The sequence below is a fragment of the Talpa occidentalis genome, unplaced genomic scaffold (genome assembly GCF_014898055.3).
Source record: "Talpa occidentalis isolate TD23 unplaced genomic scaffold, MPIMG_talOcc4v2.1 talOcc4.14, whole genome shotgun sequence".
Taxonomy (NCBI): domain Eukaryota; kingdom Metazoa; phylum Chordata; class Mammalia; order Eulipotyphla; family Talpidae; genus Talpa; species Talpa occidentalis.
The window spans coordinates 44,025,851-44,038,672 of record NW_023601433.1 but is presented as its reverse complement, the minus strand read 5'-3'; the positions used below and the strand labels follow the sequence as shown (position 1 = coordinate 44,038,672).

The window sequence follows — 12,822 nt, the reverse complement described above, 5'->3', positions numbered from 1 at the left end:
TAGCTAGACAGCGATCAAAAATGATAAATTCATGCAGTTTGCAGTAACATGGATGGAGCTGGAAGGGATTATGCTAAGTTATATTAGCCAGAGGAGAGAGATAAATACCAGATGGTTTCACTTATATGTGGAATACGGAGAAACCAAACAATGGGTCAAACAAAGACAAATTTTAAAACCAGTCCTTAAAAAGTGACCAAAGATCAGAGGCATCCGGGAAGAGAGATGAAAACAAGGGGCCTCCCAGGTGGTGCTGGCAGTTGAACGCAGTGATGTGAAGCTGTCTACAGCTGTGCAGTGCGAGTTCAATCCCCGGCAGGTCAGGGAGCTGACCCACATGGCGCAGCAAACTTCTCCTGTCTCGCCCATTGCTCCCCTCAGCAGTGTATTTCAGTCAGTCAGTCTGCCTGTTCTGTTCTGTTTCCTGCTCTGTCTCTGGTGAATCCTCTCACCCTCCTGCACATCTGGCCTGTACCCCGGTTCTTGTATGGATAAATAAATAAATCTTTAAAAAAAAAAAAGAAAAGAAAACAAGGTGGTTAGGAGACCACAATGGACTATGGTGAAGGATTATGGGTGCTTTGCTGGTGGGAGAGTTATAGTGACACCTGAGGGGAGAAATCCTATACTGTCCAAAAATAATGAGAATGTAAAATAATGGTGCTTCATTTAAAAAAAAAATCTTACTTATAGGATTGAAGGCTGAGAAATTATTTTATGTCATTCAAAATTATCCCTCTGATAAACACCACCTTAACCAGGTGATCAAGGTAAATATCGACAGAGGTAAATCCTGCTGATAGTATGTATCCTCTATATGATGTGATGAAATGGCTCTTTAGCAAAGTGACCTTCCTCCTGAAAATCCATCACCCCAGTCTAATCATGAGATAAACATCAGATAAATCCCGACTGAGGGACAGTCTAAAATATTCCCTGACTCCTCCAAATGATCAAGGTCATCAAAAACAAAATCTAAGACCCTGTCACAGCTCACATGAGCCTAAGAAGACTAAATGTGACATTGTATCCTGGATGAGATCTTTGAAAGAAATAGGACACTAGGTAAAAACTAATAAGGAAATCTGACTAAAGTATAGACTTCAGTTAATAAAAACATATCAATATTGGTTCATTAATTATGACAAACGTATAGGCCTCCCCGGTGGCGCAGCGGTTGAGCGCTGGGTTGCGAAGCTGCCCGCGGCCTCTGCAGCGCCGGTTCGATCCCCGGCTGCTCCCCGGCCACCGGAGGAGGGTCCCACATGGCGCACAGACCTCTCCTGCCGCCCGCTGCTCCCCTCAGCAGTGTGCTTTGGTCCTTCTGCCTGCTCTGCTCCCCGCTCTGGCTCTGGTGAATTCTCCCACCCTCCCGTGCTTCTGACTGTACCCAGTGCATGTATAAACAAAACAAACAAATAAATAAATAAAAGCATGCCTCTATTAAAAAAAAAAAATTAAAAAAATAAAAAAAAAATTATGACAAACGTAGCATACTGATGTAAGAGGTTAATTATAGGGGAACTGAGTACAGGGCATATGGGAACTCTCTGTTCTATTATTCCAATATTTCAGCAAATGTAAAACTGTTGGGGGAAAAAAAAACTTATTTACAAAAAGCATCCCCAATGGTTTTTATTTTTATTGATTATTTTATATACCTTGAAGATACCAAATCTCCTCACTATGTAGTAGCCACAGTTCTATGAGTAGAACATAGAACCAGTTATAGCCCTCAGTTTTTGGTGTTTATACTATGAACAAGGAAGGAATCATGCCAAAAATAAGGAAAAAAAAGATGGAAATGTATCCAGACGACTCAGTCTATTCTAGGCCCTGCAGTGGACCTAGTACATATACTGGTACTGGGAATGGCCCCTGAGCAATACAGGGGATCCCATTTTGGGAACAACCTACTGAATTCTGCTTTCTTGGTGAGTATTAGTAAATAGTTTTGGTTATAACAATGCATAAATCCGTGTAAACCAATTTACATTGTGATCGCCCAACCTGCTACTACCAGTCTCCATGTACCTGTCCGTTTTTTAAGCTTTCCTAGACTTTTTTCTTTTATGATCAGATGCCTTTTTTTTCCTGCCCACAGTCTATTGTACAATATCCATTAGCATGTTATGTTAATTCTGCATCTATATCTGAAATAAACAGTGTTATGCCAAATTTTTTTTTTATTTTGCTATCTTCTAGTTTTACCAACTTGCTTAAAACTTGCTAGTTCTGTGCTCTTGGAAGGAAACAAAGAAGAAATCCCAGTGAGTTGCTCTACAAGCAAGAATTGACTGAATTTATTAACAGCCCCTCCCCCAAATGTACAAAGTAATGTAGTTTTGAAAAACACTTTGATTCACTTGACAGCCACTGATGAATTAAATGTAACCAGGGTAGAGGCAGTGGCAGGCTCCAGAACGGTCCCTGGGCACAGACCCGCCAGGCCATATCCTTTTGGAGACATGCTCACCTATGAACTACGTATAGTAAATCAGCCTTATAAATGCCTGTATGCTTGGGCACATTGCAAGACAAATATTTTACAGCCACCAAAATTTCTTTACTCACTAGCACTGTTAGAGAAATGCCAATTCATATTAGGGAGTAATTCTTGTAAAAATCTGTGTAAGTGAATTAATTACTGCAAGGAAAGTAGTTAGAGATCTGAGTATGTCTTACTCTGATAGTAAGATAAGTCATTTTTCACTGTCTCACTAATAATATGCTTGCTCGGATAAAGAAGCAGCCGAATCTAGTCTTTCGGAACTAGACCCATACAGACACTCTAACTCCAGCTGAGAGCGGTGACATAAGGATCCTGCTGATGGACATTCACATCCTCGGAGATTATGCAGCTGTACTCACCATCACCTTTGCTAGCATGTACTGCATTATTCCTGAAAGTACGTGCAGGAAATGAATGTTTAATAGCATACAACACCCCTCCCCCAAGTCACCCAGAAAAATGATGAAGACACGAGACTGCAGTGCTACTACTGAAGCAGGGGGTGATGGGGCATCTGGGGTGGGCTTGAACAGAACATTTCAGAGCTGCACACCTCTATGCACACCACCTAACACAGATTTCTGACAATAATCACAACAATACATCTTAATACCCTAATTATGCTGCTGCTACTTATCTTGACGTTCAGACTCTGGGATAAAAGAAGATGTATTATATGTAAACCAATTACAGGCAACAGAGGAATTTAACAAGATAGGAACCATGCCTTGTGATTGTCCAATTATAAGCTTTTCTTAATTACTATGAGCTAAACATGAGCTATCACAGTTTTAAAAGCAGTCCTAAATCCTGGATATGCATTTTTTTATAGCACAATAGAGGGAAGATTAAGTTTTCTTTCATGGGAAGGGCTTTTCTAGGGCCCACAGGAGCTCACCATGACAAAGGAAAGCAGGTTTCCCAGAGTGCCAGGAAGTTTCACCAGGCAGTGGTCTCAGCGCAAAGGCATGTGGTCAGGGCACCTGGGATAGAGGGGAGAGCTGGGACAAGCCTGTCCTTCAGCACCCCGTGAGAGAAGGTACAGCTGTTCAGCGAATATTGTGTGTGCCTCAGAGCTCATGGGAAAATGCCAGGGCACCAAGAGATCAGTACTGGTGAGCCCAGAGCCTTGACTATAAATTAACCCAAAGGTAAGGGGATGAAAGTTAACAATACACTTGAAAATGTGACATAGAATGAGATTGGCTAAGTAGTCATGATTACATAACTGATAACACTAATTATGACAGCCCCCATTTAGTAAGCAATAGCTTTGTGCCAAACACTGTTGAAAGCATGTGACATAGACCATTTAATCCCAGAGAAAATTTTCTATTTCCTTATTCACACATAGAGAAACTGAGGCATAGTGAGTAGACGAATCTTGCTCATGCAAGTGGGAAGAACCAGGTAGTCTGATCAAAAAGTTTGCCATTTTCCACCAGGCTACAGGGTTTTTCCTTATACGAGTCTGGTCGGATAGAAAACACCATCCATAGACTCTTGACTCCCCACTACTGCCAACATACACCATGCTCTCAACCCAGCCTGAACTTAACCGTCATGCATTAGTATTTTTATTAAAATTTTCTATTTATATATTCAATATATATGTACATTGATATATGTGTGTGTGTGTGTGTGTATACACACAAAGCCTTTGGAATAGATTTTGGCTGGCCCAGTATCTTCAACACAAGCCCAAAAGACAAGCGACTTGCCTGTTACTTGACACTTACATGTACTGGTGAGGCAGGGTCCGGCTGGACACTCTAGAACAGAAATCACAAGCGTCTGTGTCATCATCTCATGCTTTCAGGGATACATTAGTGATGATAAGAATGAGATGTGATCTTGCCTTTAAAAGGGAATACTGGCAGCTGGCCATGACTAGGCAGAAGAGCAGTACCCGCATATCTTTGCAAAAACCTCGGTTCAATGTCAGAAATCCAAGCAGGGAAACCAGGACAATGAGCAAAACCGCCAGCACGTTTTCCTTGACATCTTCAGTTCTATGCAAAAAAAAAAAAAAAGAAAAGAAAAGAAAAGAAAGGAAATAAGAGGTACTTTCTCTATTTTTAAACAAAGGATATCCATTTGCTTCCCAAAAGACTGACAGCGATGACAGAGTATTATCTTAAGCATGGTTTTATTTTTGGTAAATTGATTTTAAGGTTTTCTTCCGTTCCTGATTCCTGTGTTTTATAAACAAAACACTTATTTCAAGTCCAGATTTATGTTATTGAAACAAATGAAATATAATCCCGTGGGGTCTCCTTAACCACTATTCTGTGTTCACTGGGAAAAGGCAATTAACTATTCCATCTATGAGTGAAATACATTTCAGATAAAGAACTTTACTGGCTTTTTTTATTTTTTTAATTTTTTTAAAGATTTATTTATGCATACAAGAACAGGGGTACAGGCCAGGGATTCAGTGGCTTCTTTTAAAAGTCATTAACACCTGGTTGGAGTGGGAAATCATTTCCAGATACAGTCTTCATTTCCAGGTGCAGTCCAATTCCAGAAGAATTCCATTGGTGAGCTGACCATGCAGAAGGTCTGCTTGACCCCCAAGCCTTATTGTGTGGTCTTGGGGGCTCCAGACAAGGTGTGGGATGGAGAGGTGGGCTTATCCACGGTGGGGCATTGCCAATGAGTGTGCAAGTGACAACATAAGCACATTTTAGGATGTTGCTATAAAGGGTCTGAAAGTTGGGTATATTGTAAGCTTCCAGACTGACTTTTCCTTATGGTAATGCAAGTGCCTGAACCAAGCTAGCTGCAAAGCATTCATATCAAAAAAGCACTGACTGCTAGGAGGCCTAACTTTTGGCCAGTCCCAGGACTAGATAAGAATCAAGTCCCAGCTGCTCTTTTTCAGTTGATCAAGTCTCTCAAGGCAACTGTAATAAATAAGCATCTTCATCCTTAGTTGTTTTACCAGTAGGTCTTAGAACCAAAGTAAGATGGTTTTTCTGTTCCCACAATCCACTTAAATGTTGCTTTAAAATCTGAATATTTCTGTCATTTATAATTTCTGTTTTGGATAATAGTTCTGACCACTACTTTAAAAAAAAAAAAAGATTTATTTGGGCCTCCCTGGTGGCGCAAGTGGTTAAGTCTCAGCACTATAAAGCTATCAGCAGCCTTTGCAGCACAAGTTCGATCCCCAGCAGGCCAGGGAGCTACCCACATAGCACAGCAGACTTCTGCCTCACCCTCTTCTGCCCTCAGCAGTGTATTTCAGTAGATCCACCTGTTCTGCTCCCCATTCTGTCTCTGGTGAATCCTCTCACCCTCCTCCCAACACCTTTGGCCTGTAACCCAGTTCTACTTCAACAGAAATAGAATCTTTTTTTAAAGATTTATGTATGCAGAAAAAAACAGGGGTGTAAGCCAAAGGTACGGGGAGGGGGGTGAGAGGATTCACCAGAGACAGAGTGGGGAGCAGAACAGGGGGGACAGGAGAAGTCTGCTGCACCATGTGGGCTAGTTTCCTGGCCGGGGAGAAAACTCCTGCTGCAGTAGCTGCGGATAGGTTCAGATTGCTGAGACTTAACCCCTTGTGCCACCAGGGAGGCCCCTTTAACCACTACTTTTTAAACCAGAAGCAATAAGACTGCACAGCAGTCAAGTGAGATGTGGTGATTTTCTTTCTATAAACCATTGGTGAGCACAGGAGCATTTGGTTATTTAAAACATTCCTGGGTTGTATGATTTCCATAAAAAATATATCATCTGAGAATGGAACTGTGAAAGAAATGAAAATATATATATATATATATATTTTTTTTTGCTTAAGAAGCTACAGTGAAAACACTAAGGAAACTCTAACCATCTACTTCACACTGAAGCGGGAAAGTATCTGAAAGGAGCAACTTCAGTGGGATGAAAGTGCAGGAGGAAGATTGTTCCCTTCATTGCATTGGGATTTATATGGTTATTTGAGAGCACTGTTTAAGGACTACTGGGTCTTAATAATTTCCTGCATAAGAATAATATGTACTGTTTGAAAGAATAAGACAGGACTTATTACAGGAACCACAAGATCAATCATCTTTTAAAGATGGGGTTCTATAAAAAAACACTGAAATGTGTGCAGCTCTTTTCTTATGTTGAAAGGCTTCAAAAGTTAAAACATCATTGTAGGGACTCCCCGGTGGTGCAGCGGTTGAGCACTGGGCTGCAAAGCTGCCCGCAGCCTCTGAAGCACCAGTTCAATCCCTGGCTGCAGGCGAGGGTCCCACATGGTGCGGCAGACCTATCCCGCTGCACCCGCTGCTCCCCTCAGCAGTGTACTTCATCAGTCTGCCTGTTCTGTTCCCCGCTCTGGCTCTGGTGAATCCTCTCACCCTCTCGTGCTTCTGATTGTACCCAGTGCTTGTATATATAAATAAATAAATAGATAGATAAATAAATAATCTTTAAAAAAAATCATTGTAAATAATACTAAAATTGTTTGCCTATATGGAGACACTGGGCATACAAAATATCATAATTATTAATAAGTCAATGTATATGATACCAATATCTGTTCTAAGAAAATTAAAATCAACCATGTTCCAGGCATAATAAAATTCACAAATTAAATCAGGGTTTTCATTCATATAGAATGTTGCTGTTAAAATTATCCCCACACCATTTTTAAAACTTGAGAATATTTTCAATATCTTTGATTTTTTTTTTTTTTGCCAGAATCTTCATGTCATGTCATGTCTGTTATTCCTACATAAAGAGAAAGATGGATATGTATTGTATAAATGCTTAACTGGAGATGTTCATGGAGCTAGCTAATTTATACTGACATTTGTATATATTTAATATTTTCAGTCGTATCACTTATCATTTCAATTGAGTAAATTCACTAAATATTTCCAAAAAAGAAAACCAGCTCCAACTCCCCTTCCCCCAAGCTTTTTGTTTTTTACAGATCTGGACTGATTTAGAGAACTAGACAGTTGTGACAAACACTACTTTCGTCTCTCTTTCCTTGCTTTAAATTTTTGCTCTTATGATTTAAAGGTGTCAATATAAAGCAAGCCTAAGAAAGCCTAAACCCCCCATTGTGGACCCCAATAAAGGCAGGACTCCTGGTCCCTTCTCTCATTCTCTACCCCAGGAGTTCCCCAAGACTGCACTGTGGCCCAGGTGTGCTGTATAATTTCCAGGTCTTGTAAGTATAAACTGTTTTCTTCAAAGATTTCTGATAGTTTTTGCTGAAGGGCATCTTGCAATTCTAAGAACTTTCAGGGCTGGTGCAACTGAAATAGTGACTTAAAAAAGAGAAAGGTCTATGGGAAATTCAGCAGGGCCCAGGTGAGTGTCCCCAAGCATTTCTAACCCTTAGTATTATTTCAATGGAGAGGGACCTATACACAAAACACTGGATCATGGAGCCTAAGTACGATGGGGATGCAAGTGAAAACAGGAAGAGCTTCTAGAGAGGAGAAAGTAGAAGGTCAAAATGCTACAGATGGTTTGGGAAACTTTGAGGCAGGAAATGAAGGATCAGCAGAGTCTAGGATTTGACATCAGAAGTAGAAGACTTCTACGGGAGTGGAACAGGGTGGTCCCCAGGAAAAAGGGAGGTTGCAGGTTTCCTGCCCCACCCAAGGGAGGGTAGAGCTGAGCAGGGAGAAGTAGCTGGAGACTGGGGAAGGAAGGAAGCAGGATGGAGAGCAAGAAGGAGACCTGAAGGAGGCACATGGAGCAGAGAGACATGTGAAGAAGCCGAACTTGCTTCTTCGTCTTGGACTGGTTGAAACAGATGTGGGTGAGAGACCCATGGGGAGGTTAACAATGGCAGCTTTTATCATGATTTTGATTTTGCTCTTTTCCTTCCAGACTTGTCTGTTTCTGATCCTTTTCTATGGATCCCCACGAGAAGGTGCTTTATTTAGACTTGTGGCAGGCTTTTGGGCCTCAGTGACCCTGCTTTGGGCCAACTATATTTGGCTGGTCATGTTCCCACGAGGGGATGGGTAAATTTGGGTGCATGATTTGGAAACTTAATACTTTGTCTCTTCTGTATTACACACTAATTATTTAAAGTTTCTTTCCATTAAAGGTCTTACACACTACAGTATGTTTTGTCTTGATGCGGTGGATAGCAGAACCTATTTAGAGCAGACAGGTTTTGGGGTGCCTCTCCCCTGCCCCGTTACAGAGGACAGGATGCAGGAGGAATTTATGGGAAGGAGTGGTTTAGAGTAAAAGAAGATCACGTGAATGGACCACAAAATCAGGAGCTTAGATGGACATTGACAAGAATTGAGTATGTTTCTTAACCTCACCAGTTTTTGCTTATGTACACGGGTCTCTCCATTAAATTATGATTTCACACGAGGACAACTAGTTACTTCATTCCTAGTATACAGGCACTAATAGACTTGAATTTAAGAGCAATTTTAGATAATAGTACAACTGAAGGGTAAGTGCAAATATTTCCCACATAGCACCCCCCCCCAAACACAGCTTCCCTCACCACCATCATCCTTACCAGAGTATTTCATTTGTTAACAATCACTGTACCACCATTAATACATCATTATCAACTAAAGCCTGTGGTCTACATTATGGTTCAGTCTTGGTGCTGTACATTCTATGGGCTTAGAAAAATATATAGTGATATCCACACTAATATACACATTTATATATACCCACCACTGTGGTATCACAGAGACTATTTTCATTGCCCTAGAAATCCTTTGTGATCTGCCTATTTGTTCCTCCATTCCTGCTCCTTTAATGCTTGTAACCACCTATCTTTCTACTGGATCTTTCTACAGCATCTGGAGCTTTGCCTTTCCTAGAACTTCATACAGTTAGAATCATACAATATGTAACCTTTTCAGGTCAGCTTCTTTCACTTAGTAATATGCACTTAAGGTTTCTCATCTCTTCATGGGTTGATAGTGCATTTCTTTTTAGTGCTGGAAAATATTTCACTGTACAGATGCACTATGATTTGTTCATCCATTTACCCATTGAAGGACATCTTGAACGCTTCTAAATTTTGGCAATTATTACAGCTTCTATAAACATTTGCATAAAGATTTTTGCATGAACCTAGGTCTTCAAGTTGTTGGAACCAAGGAGTATGACTGCTAAACCATAGTGTGGAAATGTTTAGTTTTAGGCAGCTCTTCTGCCTGCCTGTGACCACGCAGTTGCCTTTCTTTTTCTTTCCCCTTTTCCTATAAACTTTTCCTTTTAAAATGTGAGGAAAAAAAGAAATATGTTTAGTTTTATAAGAAATTGCCACGCTGTTTTCCAAAGTATCTATACCATTTTACATCCCACCAATAAAAGACAGCTCCTGTTGCTCTACATCCCTGTCAGCACTTGGTACTGTCAGTCCATTCCAGCAGGTGTGAGAATTACCTCACTGTCATGTGGACTTGCAATTCCCTGTTGATAGAGGTTAACAGAATATTTTTCATATGCTTACTGGGCATCTGTGTGCTGGGATAGTGGTTCAGATCATTTGTCCATTTTTAAAGTTTTTTATTGACATAACATTGATTTATAATTTTCAAGTGTACTATATTATGATCACCACTAAAAGTTCAATTTCCATCTACCACCACAAATTGACCCCCTTTATCCATTTCACCCAGTTCAGTCCTTTTCCCTTCTGGTAACTGCCATTCTGTTCTTTGAATCTAAGACTTTGTTTTTATTTGATTTTTGTTTATTTGCTTGTTTTGTTTCTTTATCTTCTACATGACTGAAATCATATAGTGTTTGTCTTAGTATAATGCCTTCCAGATCCATCCACATTGTCACAATTGGCAACACTTCATCTTTTTCATAGCTGAGCATTATTTTTTTTTCCCATACAACTGAGATTTTTATAGAGATGTATAAAAATGTGAAGAACTCAAATATTCTGATATTCAAGTTGAAAAACTTATAAAAGCTTTTTGGGGACCAAAAAGTGTCAACTGTGTTTCCTCCTCAGAAAAGTATTCTACAACCATCTTTTCTGTCAACAGTGTCCCTCCTTCCCAGCTTCTCTTTCAGATCTTGATGTGCGTCTTTCATAGCAACTATTACATTTTGTCATTTTTGCCTATTTCCCCAGTAAAATGCAAACTCCACAAAGGCAGTGACCACATGTATTTTATTCATCACTCTGTTTCCAGTGCCCAGTACAGAGCATAGCATAGAGTAGGTGCTTGGTTTTGTTTTGTTTTAATTTGCCGAATGAATAAAATGATGCACAGATGGACAGTTTCTTATTTCCAGTGACCACCTGATAAACTAGATAAATGAAAATAATACCAGGTGTTTTGCAGCATGGGGTAATGCAGAATAGAAAATTAGATAAAAAGAGAAAGGAGAACAAAGACAGGTCCAAAAATATATGAGTAGGATGAATGACAAATTGAATGACAAAGAAAAAAGGCTGCAATTATAGAAACTGTGAAGATATGATCGGAGAATAAAAGGAAACATTTCGAGGAAGATCAGTCTGAATTCCAGAGTAAAGCTGAAGGCCTTAAACTATGAGAGTTTATAGCAAAGATTAGTTCCATTTCAATATTTGCCATTCACCATTATCTTCTACTTCCTGTCCAATCCTTTTTGCATACTTTTTCTTGCTAAACTTCAATCTGACAATTCAAGTTATGTAATTCATGTGAGACTGTATTGCCCCCCAGTGAATACCAAAGATAATTTATTTATGTCTTTTATCTTAGCAGAATACCTGAAGTTCATAGTGTAAGTTCCTCTTTTCCTAAAAAGACCATTTAGATCATCATGGTCTTGCTAGGACGGTGTGCCAGTGAGCTATGTTCTAATATAGCCCTAACTGTCCTCCAGGCCACGCCATGGGGTGACATCTCACACCTGAGAATCTGTATTTCTATAAAGCTCCCAATTGTTTCTGAACCACTGTTCTATTTGGGGATTATAGTCTCCTTGCAAAGGTCCCAAGCTGCTCCATTTTTCTAGGTCAGTGTTTTGGGTTTTTTCCTCTTTCCTTGCTGTCAGCTGGGGGTTCATGCAGTCCCTTTCTCCCCTCTTAATTGACTGTGAACTGGAAAACCAGATCATCAAGCTTGCTAATAGATGACTGAAAGTAGGCTGATAAGGGCTCTGAATAAACAGTGATTCCCTCGATGAATTAAGGGCCTAAATTTTACTGGCTGTGTTTGACAATATCTACTGTGGCTACCCTAATTTTATTATTTATTCATTTTTTTTTTCTTTCTGGATTCTAGGCCACATTTCAGAGAATAATTATTACAGTAACTAATAAAGAACTCTATCTATGGCTAAATTGATTTAATGCTCACAACCTCCCTGTAGTATAGATTTTTCTCCACTTAACAGGTAGAAAACCTGCACAAAACAGTGTCACAGTCATTCCATGAACACTAGAAAGTAATAGAGACTGGAATGGACCCTGGGGGAATCCCCAAAACCTAGGGTCTGAGGGATACCAGGGTGGGGCTGTCTCTATGTCATCCTGGACACAAAATTGAAAATCCACATGACTTACTAGAGGAGTGATTAAAACTATAAACCATACACCTTTTAAAAGTGCAATAATTTTCATCATCTTCTTTTAGGCCTTAATTTGATTTTTCAGTCAACTTTTTGTGACCTGGTGGATTTCAAAATAACAAAACTAGAAATCTAAGGAAACACTTGTTTTTAACATGAAGGGTTAACACAAGCCAGCCTAACTTAAAATTATTCCTTTTTAACAGAAAAAAATTAATATTTCAAAATCTGCCTCATCTAACAGACTGTATTATCTTGGATTATTTTAGTTAAGTATGAAATGTTCATCTTAAGTGTGTCCCCCTTGGGTAACATAGTGTTGTTAGAAAAGCCATTATAACTCCATTCTCTGACTTGTGGGTCCTGAAATTTACTGTTGTAATTTTGCATGACTATAGTTTTTTAGTATGTGATCACACCATTTAAGACATTACTATAACAAGTAGTCACTGGGGGACCAACTAGAGCAGAACAGACAACCAGTCTTTCCACCACCTGACTGGCTGGCATTTAACTGTGAAACTCAACATTTGTAATGGCATCTTGAATTTTCAAACCAACACCCCAGTCAGAACTACAAAGTCCTTGAAGATCATAATCCTGGTTTTTTGTTCATTTCAGTGGGCTAGGGTTGGGGTGAGGGGATAGAAAAATGTAAAGGGAAGACTCCTACTTAGTCCCATCTCTAATCCCCTCTCCCCACCAAGAAACAACATCTTATCTTAAGAAACAATGGCAATAGGGCCTCCCCTGGTGGCGCAGGGGTTGGGTGCTGGGCTGCAAAGCTGCCC

At 39.9% G+C, this 12,822-nt stretch overlaps 1 protein-coding gene across 1 annotated transcript in view; it reads right to left on the bottom strand.

The window, feature by feature from the left end:
• The window catches only part of PCNX2 (pecanex 2), a 243,488-nt gene that overhangs the window by 170,928 nt on the left and 59,738 nt on the right, over positions 1–12,822 (bottom strand). The window contains exons 11-12 of the mRNA XM_037510412.2: positions 4,371–4,524; positions 4,252–4,284 (exon numbers count right to left, since the gene is read on the bottom strand). Of these exons, the coding sequence (XP_037366309.1) occupies positions 4,252–4,284; positions 4,371–4,524 (187 nt within the window). The remainder of the gene's footprint in view (positions 1–4,251; positions 4,285–4,370; positions 4,525–12,822) is intronic.